We start from the raw sequence: 22,447 nt of genomic DNA, 5'->3' as shown, positions 1-22,447 counted from the left end.
GTTGACTTCTTTTTTATGTGAGATAAGATATCTCGACGTAATCTTCAGGTCTATTAACCATTTTTGTCTAAGGATCTGTTTCACTGGTTATAAAGCAAGTTGTTGTCGTGTGACCAAGAGGTCACGGGTTCGAGTCTTAGAAGCGGCCTCTTACCAAATAAATTGGCAGGGGAAAGCTTGCCCCCAGTACACCCTTGTGGTGGGACCCCTCCCCGGACCCTCGCTCAGCGGGGACGCGTAGTGCGACCGAGCCGCCCTTTTTTTTTTTTATCTGTTCCACTGGTTATAAAGCAAGTTGAGCGTTTGTACCAAACCTGCTCAACTACACATTGATGTTACTTCTATTTTGACTTCTTTCTATTCGTTTTATGTTTTAGCTAAATTGCTGGTTGTTTCCGCAACATTTCATTCATACCTCCATCGTTATCTTTTAGGACTGCTCTTTGCTCAAGCCTTCTATCCCAACATCATCCAATTTGGGGTGGGTCATTACTATAAAGATATGTGATAGTATTATATTATGTTAACTTATCCCCTTAAATATGTTTGACAGCCTTCTTGAAATACATGGGAAAAAGAAAGGCTCCATAAACTATTTTCACTGCCATAATTGTTGTTTAATCTATTCAGTTGTCATAGTTGTAGACATTGAGCCTTCTTACCAAGTCTACATAGTTGACTATATTACAAGAAATTACATAGTTGATTACACAATGTCAGAATAAAGAGAAGATATGAGAAATATATATTCAACTAATTACTTTTCTGGGCATCATCTGCCAATGAAACCTTGCTTAATCTGCTACTAGGCAATGTTCTTCTTCCATCATTACTTCTAACTTTTCTGCTTCCCGAACCACGGCTGCTCGAACCGTAGAGAGCCCTATGAGCAAGTGCTTTACCAAAGCGAGGTGTAGTCATCGACAATTCTGCGGAATGGTGTTGGTTGCTTTCTTCGTTTTGTGAATATGAGATTTCAGCACTACCATAGGTTTTCTCAGTAGCCATTTTCTCTGTTTCTTTCTTCGCTCTGCAGCACAATGTGGAATATAAATCCTGAAGCTGGTGGTAAAGTTGCTATGGCCGAAAGCAAATAGGATAGCTTTCCTTTTTAACTTGTAAGCCCCTGGTTGGGTTCAAACTCGAACTCATAAATTCACTCATAAAATGTTAGAAACTTTTTTGCTAAATTCCTTTGCCTAAACAACAAGTTAGATATATCTTTGATTGGAAGAAAACTCAATATACCCTATACAGTGGACTAAGCCAGTAACATTCATCTAAATAGCCATTGTTATCAGTAAATAATCGTTACTTTATACTGATTGATCCACTTGATCCCTTGGCAAATACGAGATTTTTGAACATTGGATACCTAATTACACCCTTCTTTTTTCTTTTTCCTTTTTTTTGTTTTTTGTCTGTATATTCTCCATTGGTTTAAATGATTAATGATAAATGATTGAGTTTTGGATAAAAAGTGTATCTTTGGAGTGTTCTTTTTTATCTTGAAGAGGTTGAGTATACTAGCAGCATAATCTCTCTTTTCCGCATGGAATGGAAGATTTATGCCAATAACTTTATGCTTGTGAATTCACACCTACTCTTACTAGCTCTATTCTTCTGTGTTTTTTTAATACTTTTTTTTATATATTTTCTTTCTAAAGATTCTTTATGTTCAATTCAGCCTATAGGCTCTACTGAAAGTACACAACTTGGATACAGTAGTGGTAACCGTGGTTGCAGTTCCGATCAAACTTTGTGGTTGCAGTTCCGATCAAACTTTGTGGCTTTTATCAAGTGTCGTTGTAATACACCTTAAGTTTATATTCACGACTAACTTTATGATTAACCAATGGTTAGAAATCATATGCTTACTTCCAATCTCCATCTCGATACTATTAGACGCCGTCATGGTTCGAACTAACAAAGGACCGAACTCCTTAATCATATGGGCAAAATAATCCAACCATAATTTGAGTTCCTCAATTCATTGCAATAAGATCTCAAACAGAAATTGAAGGCCTCCTCACTCACTGGTTTGTCTAGTTGCCACAGGCAAAGTCAAACACAAAGCTTAAGCTTTGTTTATCACTTGTCATAACTCCATTACCATTCACCGTTTGAAGGCTTAAATATACTAGAACCATTGCTCTTCGTTTGAATTCATAAAATTATTCTAGCGACTACAACAAAGTTTCGAGTAAATTACAATGCCCTATCATTTACAGGAGGCATACGTGTAAAACTAACATAAGAAACAACAAGCTTGTATCATTTATAGCGAAGATCAGTACCTGCACGCGACCCTTACAGTCTCACGTATATGCCTTTCATGTGTAGGAAACCTGCAACAACGCCCCAAAATAAGATATTTGTAATAACAAAAGCTAGGGTTCCATAATTCTCTGAATGCAGTATGTTCTGAAACAGAAATTCTGTGCCGTCAACCTGAAACACCATATTTGGTCCAGTCAGTCTTTAAATAGCATCAAGCACAAGTAATCCATATTTTCTCAAAGTACATACTATTAAAAGGTTGGGGGAGGGAAAAGCTAGCTACTAGGAGCTTAGTGGACGGCTTACCAAGTTATTTTCAGGTGAACGCCAATAGAAACCTTGTAGAGCTGCTGGGAAAAGGTCACAAGCTGCCAATGCATAAATAATGAGAGCATTCATTCCCATCCATTCAAATATCACCATAGGCCTTCTATATTGCTTGACATCAACCTGCACCAGGGTGGTTGAATTAAAAGATGCATTGTTCACAACTGTATACATCCACAATTTGTCTCCTAATCTTTCCCAAACAGTTACTTATGAAATGAGAATAATATTCTCAATCTACCAAGAAAATCAGAAACCCAAGACTCGCTGGGGCCACATGGTTTCCGTATGGCAATTCACAAAATATCCCAATTATTGATACGTTTTGATGTATGTGTCCTTTGAATTATAAGTCCTATATCCATTGTATCCAATGTTTGTCCCATTCTATGTACACAACACGGACATGCATATATGAATATGCATATAGTATGAACTGGTTTTGGACAAAAATATTGTACACCCAAGATGTCAAACTTCCAAATAATATAATTTTGTCCCTTCTAGGGTATAGGTATAGTAGAAAGTAATCATTGCTGTTATTTAGAAAAAAGTCACTAAATCAGATATATATGATCACTGTACCTCTTCAAAGACCTCCTTGGCAAATCAATATTATCCCTCAATATTTAACATCACTTTGTATTCGTTTACGAAGAAGAAATTTAGTAAGCTAAGTAATGTCCTCCTTCACAAATAACATAACATGTACATGCATATGGTTGTCAATGTATGAGCAGTAGAACAATAAACTTACAATATAAAAGATAATGGTTAAAAGCAACCCCGATGCTCCTGCAGTGATGCACATATAGCTCAATGTATAGAGTGGTTTAGAAAAAGGAATTCCTGTAATATTCAGAACATTACGTGTTCAGAGGAAACAAAGTGGATCTAAAAAGGAAATTTCCAATGTCGAATAGATGTCAAATATTTAATTACCAAGCAGATTTAAAATATATCCAGCAATCAACAAAGAGAAAGAAGAAACCAGCCACAAAAAAACTCTCCTGATGTTGTCCTACAAGAAATAAGTATAGCATATTAATCAATAAGATATATAAGTTGCTGCATCATACAGAACTATGAGCATGTCTAATTAGTTTGTAGAACTTGTTACTCTGAGAAGCACTATACCTGACAATAAACAAGAATATGCCCAAATTGCAAACCCAAAAAACATGTGACAGCAGCCGACAAGGAACTGAAAATTTCCATTCCATCAACAATTTTAGCAGTTAATATTTAAATCGAATACAAAATAAATATATATAAATATAAACACATTCAAATGAATGTGATCAGTTAAGAAAATTAGATTAGACATGTACTGCTTGAGGAATTAATATTATGCAAAGATTTGCGGACATTTTCTAAGTGTCCATCAGGCATACTCAATTCGCATGTCTTTTATTTTATCAACATATTCTTTTGCATTATGAGAACGTGTAATAACAGTTACATACCTCATCCATAAATTTCATATACGGTTCCCTCTTACAGTTAAAAGTTAGTAGCTAATGCCAAGTACGCAATAATGAAGAAAAAACGAGGAAATGCTGACCTTAAGATACCCTCAGGATCAAATGGAGCAAGGCACCATGCAGGTGCATTTGGTGGAAGAGGTCCATAGTCAGGAGAGTGGACACTACATTGCTGTGAGAGAAATAAGTCAAGATCCTTTCGAAGGTGGAGGAGAAATAGAAAAGAAAAGCAACTGCTAAACCGTAACTCAGGAAATCACCTCAGTTCTTCTGTATACAGGACGCTGATATAGATGATGTTCACCGAGAAAGAATCGATCAATCAGCCCAACAGCATTACAAGGAGGTTCAAGACTTCCCCTCACTCCACAATTTACCTAGCGACATTCACATACGCATAAATTAGTTTCACAAAATAGAGTGTGGAAGTCCACAGAGAGATCACCATGATATGATGCCTTGGGAAAACCAGCCCTAATTAGCCATGACTGCATATCTAACAATCAAATTCTTCTCATATCATTAAGTTCCTTTTCAAGAACTTTATTTTTATTATCTTTGAAAAAGATGAGTTCTTTCTGAAACAGATTTTTTCTGATTAATTGCTGAATCTAGCATTTTAGTTTATATTCATAATTTTACAAGCAAAGCAGCATTTAAAATAAATTGCAAATAGCAGCCAACAAAAGATAAACAGAGATTTATCTGAAGAAGAAGACGAAGAAGAAATTCCTTGGAAAAACATGATAAGAGAACTGAAGTAATACATGAAGCACATAATGCACTGATTCATGGAGAAAACAGACCAACTCTCACTCTTAATTTGGAAGCAATTATGCTACTCAGCAGAGAACTTTTCTGGTAAGTGTTTAAGAACCATATATCCACTCAATAGCCAATAAATAACAACGTCAAGATAGTAAAGTACATTTGAAGGCGAACAGATAGCTCAAATCAGAGGCAAGAAAAATAGTCATGTCATAGTCTTCATTGACGGTACAACTTTTTTCATTATGAACATTGTGGATTGGCAGTTGTAGAATTTTTTCATTAATTTCAAATACTGCATGATTCAACTCACAGTTAGAGTGCGAGATTCATAACCGTACTGGTTAATGTTTGGAGCTTCAAATTCCCAATTTGGAACAAAAAGGAAATATAACAGGCATATGTACAAGGAGCACAATGTAAAAGAAATCACCCTGCAAAATAAAGAAGAAGAAAAATTCAATTTCAAAATGCTGAACTCCATTATATTGGACAAGTGATAATTAGTGATAAGATACTCACTGATGAATAAAACAAAAAGATTCATCTTCTGTTTTTTTTTTTTTTTTTTTTTTTTTTTGCTACAAATGTTAAAGGAATTGAATATATCAATACAGAAAAAAGTTGGGAAACAAAACAAATCAAGTTGTTGCCGCAAAAACATAGCATGTCAAGGAACCAATTGAACTAAGCTTAAGCTAATAGTTAAGACCCAAGAATATCTTTTATTATTATCTGTAACATGGTTTAAATATGAAATGGCCTAAATAAATTTCTTATGGGCTTTCTTGTAATACCCCAATTCTAAAGCAATAAGATTATACAAGAAATGGAAACAATAACCTAGGCGGCCAACCACTAATGATATGAAACTTAATCTTCTGAGTTGCATGGAGTGTTTTCTACTGATTCCATTTTTCTACTAAATTCATTGAATACTCTGCAAATTCTACATATAGAGATGGGAATCAAGATGAGCCAGGTGGGTTCAGGTAATTAGTCCAGTTCTAGGAATTCATTTTGTGCTTCTAGAGTCACTTTAGTAAGTATATTGAAGGTTTACAAATTATTATTTTTAAAGAATAAATAATATAGTATCATTTCAAGTTTAATGCCTTATATAAACTCTAAAAGTATATTTCTCCTCATGGCACCCGCCTCCCCCTCTCTCTCCCAATATGAATTATTATATAGTATGACAAACATAAATTTTACAATAGAGATTCACTTAGAACTAAATAAATTACTTGGCATTTGATTCCAAAAACAGTATATACAAAGCCTCGGCAAAGTTTGCACCTCATAGTGCAACACAGTCAATGTTCACACGAATATCAGAAGTTTACAAGATAGTACGATTCCAAGAAACAGAACTAACCACTGAGCATAGTATTTCTTCACAAAAGCCAAAGGTCTGTCTATCATTATATGGTCAACAAGAAAAATCTCTGACATTGAAGCAAACAGGTATCCAATTGATATTCGCTACAAATAACAAAAAAGCATTAACTTGAAAAACATAGAAGAGCACATATGCTATGATAGTTCACTTCAAGATTTGTAAGAAAAAAAAGAAACCATATCAAATTAAACAAATCTTAGGACTTAAAAATCACATTGCACAAGGTTTCTAATGCAGAACGCAATAAATATCCATGCGATGGAGTTCTACACAAATCATGTTTTAGCCACTAGTTTATTACTTCAAACTCATCAATTTGGTAAATAGAACCCAGTGGAGTATTGGACTTTATCATTCCAATAGCCTCTTCAACTGCAAGTGTATATAAACAACAAATTCAGACCTGCTTAAAACATGCAAGATATAAATCATAGCACAGTTATGCAGTTGCATATAAAGGTACATAAGAGATGCATAAAGCATTTACTATTCAAGATATCAACAGTTGAGACATAAACTAACAGGTTCAAGAGAATATGACCAAAAAAATTATTACCAGCCACACAAGAACAAAATGCACCAATATAACATCAAATTAATAAGATTCTTCAAGGAAGCACCTGTAATACACCCATCCATCGTATCTTTCTCACATCAACTCCATATGTCAAACTGTGACGCCCATGGAAATACCCACCTGTTAAATGCCAAGAAAACATATGTAGGAAAGCTTTATAAACACAGTGTCAATCAGCAAAAGACAATAATCTGGAACCAAAATTTCAAACACTAGAAAATCCTTTTTGAAAACAAAAAAAAAGGAGGCAAAGACTATAAGTCGGAAACTTTACTTTGGTTGGACTAAATTATGAATCGTGATTCCATCAAGCAGATATGAACCTACCTTGCAAAAATACACCCAAAAGGAATAGTTTGATTGTCCTTAGTATTACTTTTTGAGTTGCCATTGATTTGCTAGATACTTTCTGCATAGTAAGACATATAATGACTGAATAATCAGTTGCCTTGGTTCAAAGAATTCGAAAATTATGCATATGTATACAGCTCCTATCCAGCACATGAAACATGTATCGCTATTTGATTTTTTAAAAGCATCACCTTTCACTACTAAATGGACCTAAAGAATGGCAAAGCCAGGACTATAGCTGTGTGTGTGTGTGATTGGGTGGTTTAGGAGACAACATTACAATTTAATTTCATTGTCAACAACTGAAATCTGTGTCACATCAGTGCATGTAAAAGTGAAGCTACTCAGGGCTCCTACATAATTCCACACAGAAATGCCATTCTCACAACAAGTGACCAAGAATGAAATTTTCAATAGAAATGAGAAAAATAAATTACATAAGCATTGACATTGTAACCATGATATGTGAGTTAAGCTCATGCGACACTTATGAAATTTCCATACCTTAAAAACCAAAGCAATAGAAATGCCAACACCAAAGAGGAAAAATGGCATCACAAAATCTGCTAGTGTCACACCAAACCAGGGAGAATGGTTAATAGAAGGAAAAGCTCCTCCAGCATCATCAACTAAAATCATGAGCTGTAAGAAAAATCTAATAAATCAATCAGACTAAATAAATTTTTTCCAAAAAAAAAATAAAAAAATAACAGGTTCAAGTTATGAGTTCATAGGCATCTAGGTGCTTTCATTCTATTAAGCAGTACACTGTTCTTGCATCTAGGTGAGTCGAACACAAGAAACAAGATCACAGGTTAGGAGTGCTTATCGCTAGGCCACTACTGCTGATCCTAATTGAGCCAATCTTTGAATAATAAAAACAGAAACTCTGCTTGTAACTTGTAAGTGACTTAACAGATCAATAACTCTAGTATTTCCAGCAAAGGAATGTGAAAATTCGAGTTAAATGTGTACCTTCGGCTTATCTGCTCAACACATAAATATTGCCTGTTTGACTTGCCAAAACTATCCTATCAGGTCTACTAGTTTCCCTAATCTGTATGCATACCTAAACTCTATGCCATATAATTGCCATTGAGAACTAAAGAAATAAGCATAAAATTCATACAAAGCACCTTTGATTCAACTGAAAAACCAAAAAAAAAAAAAAAAAAAACTAGAAAAGTTGTCACCAGCTCATCAAATTTATCTTATATCACTCATGGAATTGAGATTATAGTTGCATACCGCTACGGTGAGTCCACGGAAGACGTCTAGGGATTTAAGTCGTTGATTACGTGGCGGCGGTGCTTCTGGTAAGTTGGATGATAAGGAAGGTGCTATTTCTTCTTCCAATCCATTAGAAGGTGGAATACTCCGGTGGAGAAAGGGGCGGTGTACTTCATCTTCTGTCAGGGTGAAATGAGCAGACATCGTTTTCCTTCCCCCTCGTAACTGTCACTGATGATTTCGTTTCTCTCCTTCGTGTTCAGTTTCAAGTCAGCAACTATTGTAGTAGCACTGTCTTTGCTATTATCGCTCATCAAAAGATTGACATTTCATTTCAGAAAAAATAAAAAATAAAAGAAAAAAAATTGACATTTGACGGGTAAAAGTTCAAATTGGCCTTGTTGGCAATTTTTTAAAAATGAAATTTGGTATCCAGTTTCATCCATCCTTCAATTTCACATTTTAGATAAAATTAAATGACAAATATTGGCATAAAAATATATAAATAATTTATTTGTTTTCGAATTTTCGACACAATACACTTGGTGTTTGGTTACACAAACTTACCAGAAGTGAAGTACAGAAGAGCAGTAAATTTCATATTTATAAAATGAATAAAAAACTTAAGATGTTCATCTCCAAGCCTAGCCTACTCTACATTATCATATGGTTTCGCGGGCACGTCCAACCCCACTTTACCAGTTCAAAGTAGAAAAGCCGGCGAACTGCTTACTGCATTAACAAGCAATTACTCTCCAAACGAGGTTAGATTGAGATCTTTACCGCCGATCGATATCCCGAGAAAGTAAATAAATAGAAGAGAAGGAATGGAATGACTACCTAAGGCGTGCCGGGTTTTCGTTTTCTTCCCAAGGAATGGAAATGATAATGGTTAATTTCATTTGTCAATCCTTAGTTTTATAATTTTAACTAGTCGAAAACCTGTGCGATGTACGGAATATGAAACTTTTATATAATTTAGATAAATGAATAAATTGACATATTTACTTTTAAGTAATTTTATATCATGATATGAAAAAAATTTATATTATGTATATTTGAAATTAATATTTTTTATTGATAATTCAAATTAAATTAAATTAATTTTGAAATTAATTGATTAATTTTTTTATAGAATTTTAATTAAAGTTGAATGATTTATTTATTTTACAAAATTCAATGATTTGTACTTTTTAGTAATTTCAATACATTTTTATATTTTTATATAACTGAAATTCTGTGAAACAATAATAATAAAATAGGAGATTAATTAAGAAATATATTAGAATATAATGAAAAACCAAAAATTGAATTAACTTTAATTAAAATTAAATATTATATTTACGATATAAAAGAATTACAATCTATATTAAACAAAAGTTGAATTAAACTACAATTAAAATTAAATCGTATATCTACGATACAGAAGAATTATAATTTATGTTAAAATGGAAGCAACATCAATATATTATGTTATAAACTATTACAATCAATACTTTTCTAATGTTGCATATGAAGAAACTTTATCGATTCAATATGTTACATATAAAAAAATAAAATTCATAAGAATTAGTCAGAAATTCATCTTGATGATAATCATTTTGCTTGATGGAATTTCATGATCACCAAGTATTCGAATTCAATTATTCATTCTGATACAGTAACCCAATATATCCAATTGAATCAGCTTCAGGTGATGATTTCTCATATTTTCATCTTGTAATATCTCATCAAGACATTCAATTAATTTGTTCTTCATTCTTTCACTGTATAGAATATCAGTTACGCTCGCAGATATCACTTAATTGACTTCATTAATATTTTCTAATAATTATATATTCTTGAATTTCGTAAGCAAGAAAAACAAACAAAAGAATATAAAACAAAAATGAATGGACAAAAAAGATAATTAGGAGAGAACTATCTTTCTCTCATTTTTTTTTTCAAAAATAAGAGAGAATGTCAAGATATAAGCATATAAAGAGGAGAGTGAAAATATTTTTTGTCCATTAATTAAAATTTTTATTTTTTCTTAATGAAGTATCCATAAATTAATTTTAGTTAAATAGAATTAAATCGCAATTGTAACCACTCACTACAAAAAAAAAATATTTTATAATTAATATGTGAAATTAATTCTATTAATTAGAATCATTATGCTCAACATTTGAGAATTTGAAGAGATTCAAATAATAATATTTTTAATTAATATTTTCCAACAACTTGTCCTATAATCATGTTTCATTTTTATCTATTAAAAATACTTGAAATACTAACAATTTTGTATAAACCACAATATAATAGTTAAAAAACGGAAGAAAACAAAAGAATTAATTAAAAGGAAATTTCAATAAAAAGAAATTCAATAAAATGATCATTGGAATTCAAAAAATGAACAAAAAAAATTTAAACTATATAAGCTATTGTTGTAAAAGCAATTATCTTAATATCTCATAATTAATGTATTTTTTTTAGGATTTTGAGCATCAAATTTTATTTTTACTTACCTTCATTTTGAATTCGTATCTAGCATAATCCAAATTCTTCAAGAATAAATATCTTATCAAGTGTATTTGACGCTTACAATCTCTTTGTCTAGAGAACTGGAAAAAAATAACTTATTGATAATAATAATATAACATAATTTATAATTGAAATAAACTTCATTGTAAGTATAATATTTCAATACATTTTTAATATTTTATTCAATATGTCTCCAACTTCAGTGAACAACTATTGTGTGAAACTTTATATCTATTTGTACCAAAATTCATAAAAATAAAAAAAATACAATCCATATCAGTTAGATAAACTCAAACTAAACAATTGAGTGGATTTCAACAGGTTCTGAATTAGAAAAATTAATCTAACTTAAATTAAAGCTAAAAATTGAGTTCACATAAAGCCGAAAATCTAAATTTTAGTTAGAGTTAACAATCGAAACGATAACACCTAGCAACATATGCTAAAAAAGAATGCAAATATACAAAATCTTTATTTTAGTCATTTTGAAAAAAAAAGACAAATAAAAAAAACATGGATAAGGTAGCGAGAGGTAAAGAACCTGGGTAACGATAGAAATGGAATTTCATCCCAGAAAGATGAAACTATAACACTATTATTTAATAAAAATAAAACAATAATACAATTGAGAAGAAAAATAACTACAACATATGAAAAAAATTGTATAATTACCTTGAGAAACATAAGAATTTCTTGTAATTTTTGACACTTTTGTGTTTCCCGATTTTAGTTGTCCATGCATCTTCTATTTCTATTGAATTTCTTCAATTGGAGATATCAGTTTGAAAAAAAAAGATAAATAAAAAGGAAAACATGGATAAGGTAGCAAGCGAGAAGTATAGAACCTGAGTAACAGCAGAAATGGATTTAAAAGATGAAACTATAACAACTATTGTTTAATAAAAAATAAAACAACAACACAATTGAGAACAAAATAACTACAACATATGAAAAAAAATCGAATAATTACCTTCAGAAATATAATATTATCTATCATGGTCAATGGATATAATGGTGGAATACTATCTATCATGCTTTATATAGAAGTTTATTTATGACTTTTGGATTTCCTTTGTTTTGTGTTTTTTCATCTTCCTGTAACTCTTACTTTCTTTTATTATACAGTCAAACCTTCATAAATTAATACTCGATAAATTAATAACCTCTTTAAATTAATAATTTCTTCTGGTCCCGACTTGGGCCAAATCACTGATTTTATACTCGATAAATTAATAACCTCTATAAATTAATAAAATTTCACGGTCCCAACTTTATTAATTTATAGAGGTTTTACTGTATTTTAATTGATGGGCTAGTAATTGTTTAATATATTATAAATATAAATATATTATTTTTAATTAATTAAATCTTTTTAATTTTGATTTTTTAGTACGTTGTCAACTAATCAAAAAGGTATTCTCCTCATTTCTTTCTGCTTCCGTTATTATATATAGTATAGATGTAAGAATGGGGATCGTATTCCTCCATTTATGAGAATCAACTATTCCATCTTTCACTCTCATCAATCAAATATGATTATCATTTCTTTTTCAAATTTAATCATAATAATAAATATTAAAAATAATAATTAAACTCACGTTTTTATCCAATAACTAAACTCACGTTTTATCCAATAAAAATAACCACATATATTTATCTTTGAAAAAGATAAACTATCTACATACACATATACTACTACCTCTGTTTCATATATGGTTCATGTTAGCCGACCCCGAATCATTTTGGGACTAAGGCTTCGTTGTTGTTGTAGTACACGTTAAGTCATCTTTTTTCCTGCTATAAAACGTGTGTTTATGAAAATTAATTAAAATAATTGACTTATTATAGAATAAATAAATAGTGAAATCAATAAATAAGGGGCAACAATGTCTTTTCTCTAATCTCCTTAATTTCTATGCAACTCCCTAAAACGACATGTAATATAAAACAGAGAGAGTATCACTTATACAAATATTTTTTTATATAGCCTATATGATTCTTTTCAAACAATTCTATGTTTATTTATTCATATAATAATGTAATATATTAGTTTTTATACCAAAAAAATAGTTTATGGTTAATGATTTTTTATTTTATTTACCTATTAAATATATTATTTTTATCTAATAAATGTTGATTTGGTCCCGTTTTAATTCTGATTTTAAAATTTGAACCAAACACGTCTAAAAATAATTGGATTTTGATACCGGATTAAACCAAACAAAAGAAATAAATAATCATTCGGATTCTGATTCTCTAACATTCCAATTTCAATTCCGATTCCAAAGTTTAAACCAAACGCTCCCTTAGTGTTTAATTTTTTTAAGGCTTAATACATCATTTGCCCCCTGAACTTGTCCAAAAAGTTTGATTGGCCCCATGAACTTTCAAAGTGTTCTTATAGCTCCCTCAACTTCCATAAAATGTCCAGTTAGCCCTTGAACTTGCATAAAATGTAATCAATTAATCACTCGGTTGCAAAAAAGTAAATTAAATGCGGAAGATGCATTCCACACATCTTAGCATGTTATTACGTAATTCAAAAATAGATTAAAAATGAAGTTATTATTTGTTCAACTATAAAACTTGTCTTCACTAATATTAAAACCGTATAATCCCGATTTTGGTCGTTTTACTTTTTTTAAGACGCATGCAATACATTTTCCGCATTTAACTTACTTTTTTGCAACTGAGTAATCAATTGATTACATTTTACGCAAGTTCAATGGACTAACTGAACATTTTATGAAAATTAAAAAGGCTATCGGAACACTTTAAAAATTCAGGAGGCGAATCAAGCACAAATGCTCATATTCACTTTCTAAAGCTCATTCCATTCTAAAAAATGCGCTGATAAAGTAGAAGCTTACAAGACCCAATATGGTAGCAACCTACGCAATGGAATGGTAATTTTACATCCATATAAACTTATAAATCAGTAATATATGTTTTCTCTCTTTTTCATTATGTAAAATTCTACTGTCTTTACTCTGATTGGTTAGTACCTTTGGTATTGAAGTGTATCGAGGGGCTCACTCCAACGCAGGTCAACAAGCAGATAAGGAAATCAACTCGACAGTTGGACCAGACCCAATATTTGGTGTGGTGAGCATGGAACCCACTCTGCGACCCCTGCGACCTCTAGATTTTCAGTCCAGATAAATCGAGACATTTTCTGAAAACATGGACAGACAACTGTCTGAAGACACTAGTCACGAGAAATCCATTCCTCAATCAAAGGACCCGAAAAAATGTAGTAGGTCCCACACTAGGGGGAGAGAAAAGAATCTCAAAATCCATGATCTCAAGGATGACTCGACTGAGAAGCCTGATACAATTTGGAACTTCACGACATATTCTAACACGATGTTACTCTGCCGAATTTTGCAAGCTTTAAACGAACTGCAGGTGGACTGATTCAACTAAATCCACGACGGCCACTTCAATACATAGGTAATGCAGCTTTCATGGCTACCCTATACAGCAATTATCTTGAAGGCAACCTGATACCAGGATGGCAATGTGGAGATACATTTTACAGGAACGAAGATTTGCTCAATTTCGCTAGGAGTCAAATTGATTACATCCTAGGGAAAAATCCAGAAAATATGAGCTACATTGTAGGCTTTGGCAATCAATTCCCCCAGCATGTGCACCATAGAGGCGCATCAATTCCGAACAACAAGGTCAAGTATGGCTGTAAAGAAGGATTGAAATGGAGAGAGAGTGAAAGGCCAAATCCAAACACTACTGTCGGAGCTATGGTTGGACGTCCTGATAATCCTGATGCATTCCAGGACAATCGACTGAACTATAATTACACAGAAGCAACCATGCAGGAAATGCAGGTCTTGTTGCTGCACTTGTGGCTTTGTCCGGTGAAAGGACCTCGATAATTGACAAGAATACCATATTTTGTACAATTCCCCCAATGCACACACGTGAACCACCGCCTCCGGCACCTTGGACACCATGAAATTATGATGCTAAAAACTCATTTCTTAAATGGAAATGTGACAGATTCAAAGCAATATGATATGTGTTGCCAATCATCTTTACTTACATAATTAGGGACATTGTTTTACTAAACCAATTTTCATAATAGTTCAATTATAAGTTCCATTTTGGATCAATGTAACATCTTGATCCTTCCTTACCAAGTTAACAATGCCACATCAGCCCTGTAGCTTCTTAAGTTTTTGTGCAGCAGCAGCCAGTGTAGCATTGCTTTTGCAGAAAGCAAATCTGATATACCTCTTATGGTATTCAAAATTTCCATGAGACGATTCTACTGCAGATGCACTGGAGCGAAAAAATCCACGGCCTGGTACAGCAACTACCCCTGCTTCTTCTATTAATTTCTTAACATATTCCACCTGACCCATTACAACGAAAATTTAGCATAAGCCAGAACCATAGCAGACATTTGATCACATGAAACCAAACAAAAATTTGAAAAGAAATCTTCAAAAGCAACTGCAAACTCTTGATTCTAAGATGCACTTACATCAGAAAGCGGTGAATTTTCAGGAAGCTCTGCAAACAAGAAGAATGAACCTTGAGGCTTAAATCGAATCTGAAAACCAATCTCCGCAAGAAACTTCACCATGTAATCTCTTTTTGATTCATAGTCCTAAAGAACAACAGAAAAATGACATCAGCGATGAATTACAATGAATAGCAGAATAAAAAAGCCAGAATTCTTTTTTTATCTATGTTTTCTTTCTTGGTCCATCTAGATCAGGGCTGCCTAAAATACAAATTAAAGAGGGCCCTTCCCCCCAGTTCGTAAGCTCTCCATCCACGTCATCCCTGTGGAATTTAAACCTATGACCTAACAACTAAATTTCTCAGGATCAATATGGATGATCTAGACATTTATTCCACTGGCTCTAGAACAATTTACAATATAACAATTAATGTATCAAAAAATCACCATGAGTCTAATATCTCACAAAAGCAAGCAGAAATTACAGCTTTCGAAGACCTACTCTTCTCAATGACTCAAAGTATTCTGGTGGGCTTCTTAAAGCAGTCAAGGCTGCTTCCTGGAAAGGAGCTGGAGCACAATCTGTGATTTTAACATGAATATTTTTAATTGCTGAAGCAAAGAAAGCAGGAGCAATTGCCCATCCAACCCTCCATCCTAATAGATAACACAACAAAAGTAAGAATACAACCCTATAACAGTAATCAATAGTTGAAATCCCTTGGGAAGGATTTAAAGGGTCCGCTAAAAAAAAGCAAATGGAATACAATTTGTAGAATAGGATACAAATTTATCATTTGCTGTACAAAAGGTTCAAAAAATCTTTTATAAACTCTTTATGATTGAACAATTTGAAATTTAGATGCAAATGCAATATAAGTTTATGTATCTTCACTACAAATTATATTTATCATGTGAAATATGAAGTAAGAATCAAATTCTTGGAAGTTGGAATGGGATATGTAAGAAGCTTCAGTTTCCAAGGACAACAAATTATTACAACAACGTTACAAGGCATATGACTATGAGAACAGAGAATTTTTAAGCATGGACCAACTGAGAACAACTCATATGTGAGGATCTAAGCTGTAACCTGTAACACTAAAAGTTTTGGACAAGGAAGAAGTGATGATAGTCCTTTCTTGCATTCCAGGAAAGGAGGCAAGGGATATATGCCTTATATTGTCATATGTAATGTGTTCATAGACCTGCATAGGAAACCGAAATCCTTCATATATCAGATATATAAGTGACTCGTGTTTGATATCATGAAAAATTCATTAAGAGCCGCAGCATCAGGCAAAACATGAGAGGAAGAACTAAAATCTCATGATCGTAAAATTATATAAGCAAAACGAGCTATTTCAAATTCTAATTGATAGAAGATAAGTTTCAGCTAACTCTCAGCTATATCTGTGAGGGCCTTGATAGTGTCTAACACATCAAAATTACTAATTCAGAATTCTTGCTGCAGCATCAAGAATTGCACAAACATATCAAGTGTCATGCTCAACCAAGTTAATTACCCGATCTTATATGAACATAATTGCATCCACAAAAACAAGTTTGGTATCAGTATTCAGTATTACAAATTTCAAAATCTCAAAATGGAAATCCTAACCGATTACATAAATCTAACAGCCCTTTTTTTTTTTTTTTGCTTTTATCTAATTTTATGGGAAAGAGGGCAATAATGCAGCACTTAAGATTAAAAGCCTTTCCATGTTTCTTTTATTAGACTTATTAACCATCTAGGAGAGCTGTTACAGTAAGAGACAGAGCTCACTCAGATTGGAACTTCTTATTCAAATAGTAAAGAAGCATGAGATTTCAGATTAGTAACCCCATTTACTGAAGCAACATGTTACCTAATCATGCTAATTTCACAAGTGTAAGCAAAAGGAAGATCATACCTCATCCGTTATAGCAAGACAATCCCTTATGCAGCAAGCTCTTGCAATGGTCTCAAGCTCATCCGAAGTAAACACTTTTCCAGTTGGATTCTGAGGACTGTTGCCACATTATGTCAGTAAAACAATAAACCTGTAATGTCTAAAGCCGCTTCTTAAATAAAATGATACTTGAAAGAGATCCTAAAGATTTGCCTTTGAAGAGCCAATAAAAAGTTGTGCATTATTTTTACAGATTAACTTTATTCTTTCAGGCCAGTTCCTAGCGCTATAAACTATAAAAATGTAATATGTATACTGCTTATAATACTTATCTTTTTGGTTCTTAGTCGCTTCGTGGTAGTCAACTTCAACTACCAAGTATAAGGTTGCATAAAAGACTAGTTTGACTGCCAAAAATTGAGGCAATTCATTCTAAGAACAATAAGAAGAATTACTCCTGCTGCATATATTTTGTAAAACAAATGAACCTCCAATCTACTCTCCCGGCAATTAAAAATACCAGTGTTGTGCGGAATTAACGAAGATAAATTAACAAGTAATCGAAAAACACAGATTTACGTGGTTCACCAACGTTGTGTTGGCTAGTCCACGGGCAGAAGGAGAATAGTATTATTAGGAGGCGAAAAACAAATTACAAATTAGGTTTACATAATGGAGTATTTATAATACCCAATCTAACCTAATCCGACTTGGAACCCACGACCTAATCCGACTAGGACCCATGAACCCACGATGTCCCCACGATTCCGAATCCAAGTAAAAACCGAAACACAATACTATTCCGAATAGGAAACAAGATATACCGTCGGGCCGGGGGCGACTCCGCCCCCAGACCCCAGGCCAGGGGGCACATCGCCCCCCTGACCCCCGACTCTTCTGTCATAGAATGGCTATATTCAGAAGATCTTGTCAAGATTTGGCATGTCTACTGCAAAACCCATAGATACTCCTAGTGCTGCAAGTGCACATCTGTCTATTGCCTTTGCACCTAAGTCTGCTAAAGAGAAGGAGTATTGATTTTTCGGTACCTAAAAGGTACATCTGACGTTGGTCTCATTTATGGAGGTGATACAGAGTGTTTGGTGACAGGTTTTTCAGATTCTGATTATGCTGGAGATGTTGACTGTAGAAGATCTATGACTGGTTATGTTTTCACTCTTAGCGGTTCAGTTGTCAGTTGGAAAGCTACTTTGCAGCCTACAGTGACTTTGTCTACTACAGAAGCAGAGTATATGGCACTAACTGAAGCTCCTAAGGAGGGGATTTGGCTTAAAGGACTGGTTAGTGATCTTGGTCTACATCATGATCAGGCTACAGTGTATTGTAACAGCTTGAGTGCAATCTGTTTAGCCAAGGATCAGGTTCATCATGAGAGGACCAAGCATATAGATGTGAGGTATCATTTTCTTAGAAGTGAGAAGAGTGTCAAGGTGAAGAAGATAAACACCGCTAACAACCCTGCTGACATGTTTACCAAGCATGTTCCACATAGCAAGTTTCAACACTGTTTGGGCTTGCTAAATGTCAGAGATTATTAGTTGCCATGTGGCGGCAACTCTGAGGCAAAGGGAGAGATCTGTTCATCTAGCAATGACATGGGTGCATTGTTTTCATTGTTTCCTATTCGGAATAGTATTGTGTTTTGGTTTCTACGTGGATTCGGAATCGTGGGTTCATGGATTCCTAGTCGGATTAGGTTGTGGGTTCCAAGTTGGATTAGGTTAGATTGGGTATTATAAATACTCTATTATGTAAACCTAACACGTAAATCTGTGTTTTTCGATTACTTGTTAATTTATCTTTGTTAATTCCACACAACAACTAGTATGATTTTCACAAGAAATGCTAAATCATCATACATAGAATCCTTAGTCCCTTCACTTTTAAGTACTGAACTCTCTAACCTGTTTAATACTACAGCTTTTGTTCTTCCAGTAAAAGACCCCAAGAATTTTTCTGAATTCAAAGTCCAGTCGGGAGGATCAAGTGCCACATGCACCTGAAGCAAATCCCGTTATTTAAGAACTTCAAAATTCTTACCATTGACAATAATTACTATAAACCTTCAGCTCAATTCAGAATCAAAATACAGTGACAAAGAAAAACTTACAGGGATTCCTCCAGCCAATCTAATGCTCGCCTCATATGTTTCGAATGAAGGGTCAAAAAGCAAAACTTCATCGCCGGCGTCTATCACTGTGGAAAGCGAAGAAGTAAAATAAACTCACAACTGAAGCAAACAAAAGAAGTAAATAACAACAGCAAACTTAATTACGAAATGAAATTTACCGGCAAACACAGTGGCTGCAAATGCCTCAGTCTGGCCACAACAAATGGCAATGTCAGTGTGCGGGTCAATTGCCAAATTATGCATTTCCTTCATAATTCTAGCCAAGTGATCACAAATTCCTTGCACATGCCTTGAATTACGATAATTAAGCCCCATTAGTTCTAAAAAGAAAACAAGTCGGGTTAAATGATTGTATGGTATGGGTAGCAACCTGTACTGGTTGAAGTCGGAACTGATGGCGGAAATAGCAGCGGCTTTCAGGTACGACGGAGCAGGGAAATCCGGGAATCCCTCGGCGAGGTTGATGGCATTGCATCTCTGAGCTAAGTGGGATAGTTCTTGAATGGGCGAGGGAGCAAAGGTCTTTGCAACTGAGGATAGCTTCCTCTCCATCCGGCCGCCAGAACCACCCTGAGTAGGGGTGGTTTCCGGCTCCCCTATCTCCATTGTTTAAGGTTGGGGGTGCTGAATTAGAACCCCCAGACTTAAGGTGCCCAGCTTTGGACTGCCTCAAGTCATCCGTATTTGGGCGGCTCGGCTTGATGTTAAATTGGCTTGATGTTAAATTGGCCCCCAGCCAAGCAGTTCTGTATTCGTCACTGGGCAAAGACCCATAAAGGGAAGAACTAGACTACAAAGAGCAATACATACACTATAAAGAGCAATAAAACCAGAAAAGATACAAATACAACAAACATAGAAAACATATTCTTCTCGTAAGTCGAATCCCGTTGAAAAACTATTGTAATTCATACTTCATCATTTAGGCTTTTCCGGACGTTCGGATCTGAATACTTTCTGTTTGTGCATCCACGCAGATCTATAGATATACTGACAAGATAAACATTTTTCGCTCTTGCTAAGACCGAAAAAAGAATAAAAGAAAGAAGTATAGCTCACAAGTGTAGATCTGACGGAAAAGAAGTTCAAGAAGGAATATAGACTTCAAACTAACAAGAAAATATAGATATAAAGCTAAAAACGGAAACTTGTCTTCCTTCTTCTTCTTCTAAGGTTATGCTTTCGCACCATTTTTTTTCTTCCATAATTCTCTAATCTATACTATCCTATACTATACTCTAAATCTGTAGTCTGATTTGTCACATGTCATCTTAATAATAATGTTTTGGCTGACATGTCTTTCTATCACTCTCACTCTCTCTAATTTCAAATGTTATTTTCCTCACCCACCATAAATCAACTTCTCCGCTAAACACTCTCCATAAACCAACTCCCTTTGCTAATGACAATTCAGATTTTAACATCTCACACGATTTCATGAGAAGTCGAACAAACAGGAAGAGAAACAACAATGAACAAAAAAAAATTGGAACGGAAAAATTATAAGAAGAGAAAAAACAGAAATGGAGATGAAGATGAAGAAACTGGAAATACTTTAGGTAAGCCTTTAATTTTCGTTTGATTTATGTTTCCTCATTATTATTATTTATTTTTATTTTTTTGTTCTTTTCTCATCACTTCTCTTCATTTCCAATTAATTTTGTTATTTATATCTTTTGAATTCCATTCAATTTCGGCCTAATCGAATTTTGGGATTCATTAAACTATGGGAAATTGAAGGCTGATTTTAGGTAATTCTATGGTTTTGAATATTCTGAATTTCATTTTAGGATACATTGTGTTTTTCTATTTGATAATCTTTCTTCTTTATAATCAAATTTTCTCTATTTATTCTTTATGCAACTATATCAGTATCAATGTGCTCTTTGTTATATGAATTCGGTTGTACTCTATCTTAAGTTCGTTGTTCGTCGGCTTCTCAGGTAAATTTGTTCAACTTTTACATGAATTGTTTAACTTTTACATGGAATTGTGTAACTTTTTCTAGAAGGATATCAAAAAATGAATATCTATCTTTCATTATGTTAGATTTAAGCCTCTCTGTTATAGAAGGATGTCTATCGATGTCTTTCATATTTCCGGATTCTAAATCAAAATCTGTCAAAAATTCATTGTTTTTCTATATGATTTAATATGGATGGTTGCATTTCAATTTTATTCCATGTACTTTTTCTGCCCTGAAGGTAGCATAAGAATAATTCCTGTAAAATCAATATCTTTATCTATGTTTATTTATGTGAATTTTCACATTTCAGGTGTCCAACGGTTGTAATTAGCAACTGTTTGCTGATTTCAACACTTTGGTGTATAAAGAAGATGTAAGTCTCCCGTGTTTTATGTCTAAATCTAACATTAAAAGATGATGCATAAGTTGGTCTTTTACTTATAATCAAGTTGGTACTGTGATTGATAGCTCCCATTTATATAGGGTTTTTAGGATTAATTTAGTTTGTTTTAATTAGCTTTTAGTTAAGTTTTTGTATTAATTTGTTAGTTTTTAGTTAAATTTAGTATTTTCCATTATTTATCGCATTTTCGGTGTTTTCAGGGTTTTTCAGGACTATTTAAGCATTTCCGAACCAGACCCAAGCCTATTGGAGCATTTCCGGATTATTCAGTGACCGTCAGAGCACTTTTGGAATTCATCAGGGACCATTAAAGCACTTTTCGGAAGCCCATAGACCTAAACAGATAAAAGCCGGAGCAAAATCGCCCCATTTAGGCCCTGTCTCATCGAGACAGGCCCTCGTCTCATCGAGACACTCCTTGTCTCGACAAAACGAGGCGGGGAAAGGCGCACCAGCGCCTTCCCCCTTGCTGGAATGCGCGGATTTGGGCCTAAAGCCCATTAAAACACTTGGTAATAGCCTATTTTGCCCTCGGAGACATTAGGGTTTCTCCCTAACTCTATAAATAGGGAGCTAATCTTCATTATTCGGGGGGATTAGCCA

The 22,447-nt window shown here is 33.7% G+C and overlaps 2 protein-coding genes and 1 pseudogene across 7 annotated transcripts; 1 reads left to right on the top strand and 2 right to left on the bottom strand.

The window, feature by feature from the left end:
- Nucleotides 1-560: 560 nt before the first annotated feature.
- On the bottom strand, nucleotides 561-8,749 carry LOC136217682 (uncharacterized). Of its 6 annotated transcripts, none has more exons than XM_066004306.1 (14): nucleotides 8,438-8,749; nucleotides 7,694-7,831; nucleotides 7,166-7,247; nucleotides 6,882-6,958; nucleotides 6,238-6,344; nucleotides 5,173-5,293; nucleotides 4,352-4,468; nucleotides 4,172-4,263; nucleotides 3,745-3,811; nucleotides 3,550-3,628; nucleotides 3,365-3,456; nucleotides 2,587-2,730; nucleotides 2,298-2,451; nucleotides 561-1,126 (listed from the first exon to the last, which is right to left on the bottom strand). In XM_066004306.1, exons 1-13 carry the CDS (start codon nucleotides 8,621-8,623, stop codon nucleotides 2,311-2,313), a joined length of 1,443 nt encoding a protein of 480 aa, XP_065860378.1. In that variant the 5' UTR covers nucleotides 8,624-8,749; the 3' UTR covers nucleotides 561-1,126; nucleotides 2,298-2,310. The 6 variants fall into 6 exon arrangements, with proteins under 6 accessions (XP_065860378.1, XP_065860379.1, XP_065860377.1 ...); XM_066004307.1 differs by having other exon boundaries at nucleotides 562-1,030; XM_066004305.1 differs by lacking the exon at nucleotides 561-1,126 and having other exon boundaries at nucleotides 2,009-2,451.
- A 5,073-nt stretch (nucleotides 8,750-13,822) lies between these two features.
- LOC136216814 (endoglucanase 25-like) lies at nucleotides 13,823-14,918 on the top strand (annotated as a pseudogene).
- An 8-nt stretch (nucleotides 14,919-14,926) lies between these two features.
- On the bottom strand, nucleotides 14,927-20,151 carry LOC136217681 (uncharacterized). The gene is made up of 9 exons (XM_066004304.1): nucleotides 19,846-20,151; nucleotides 19,634-19,764; nucleotides 19,455-19,540; nucleotides 19,249-19,343; nucleotides 17,345-17,441; nucleotides 16,525-16,639; nucleotides 15,934-16,088; nucleotides 15,450-15,575; nucleotides 14,927-15,318 (listed from the first exon to the last, which is right to left on the bottom strand). The coding sequence occupies exons 1-9, from the start codon at nucleotides 20,079-20,081 to the stop codon at nucleotides 15,118-15,120; spliced, it is 1,242 nt and encodes a 413-aa protein (XP_065860376.1). The 5' UTR covers nucleotides 20,082-20,151; the 3' UTR covers nucleotides 14,927-15,117.
- Nucleotides 20,152-22,447: the final 2,296 nt, after the last annotated feature.

The sequence above is a fragment of the Euphorbia lathyris genome, chromosome 2 (genome assembly GCF_963576675.1).
Source record: "Euphorbia lathyris chromosome 2, ddEupLath1.1, whole genome shotgun sequence".
NCBI classification, from domain to species: domain Eukaryota; kingdom Viridiplantae; phylum Streptophyta; class Magnoliopsida; order Malpighiales; family Euphorbiaceae; genus Euphorbia; species Euphorbia lathyris.
The sequence above is the reverse complement of the archived record's forward strand: the minus strand, read 5'-3'. Positions and strand labels throughout refer to the sequence as shown.

Bases quoted from the DNA above. Each gene is read 5' to 3' on its own strand.
- LOC136217682 (XM_066004306.1), bottom strand. From the start codon at position 8,623: ATGTCTGCTCATTTCACCCTGACAGAAGATGAAGTACACCGCCCCTTT. The intron at 7,248-7,693 runs GTATGGAAATTT...CTTACTATGCAG, and splicing joins CTATTGCTTTGGTTTTTAAG to AAAGTATCTAGCAAATCAAT. The intron at 2,731-3,364 runs GTAAGTTTATTG...ACCCTGGTGCAG, and splicing joins TAACCATTATCTTTTATATT to GTTGATGTCAAGCAATATAG.
- LOC136217681 (XM_066004304.1), bottom strand. From the start codon at position 20,081: ATGGAGATAGGGGAGCCGGAAACCACCCCTACTCAGGGTGGTTCTGGC. The intron at 19,541-19,633 runs GTAAATTTCATT...CGCTTTCCACAG, and splicing joins TGCAGCCACTGTGTTTGCCG to TGATAGACGCCGGCGATGAA. The intron at 15,576-15,933 runs GTAGGTCTTCGA...GTTGTTCTTTAG, and splicing joins ACTTTGAGTCATTGAGAAGA to GACTATGAATCAAAAAGAGA.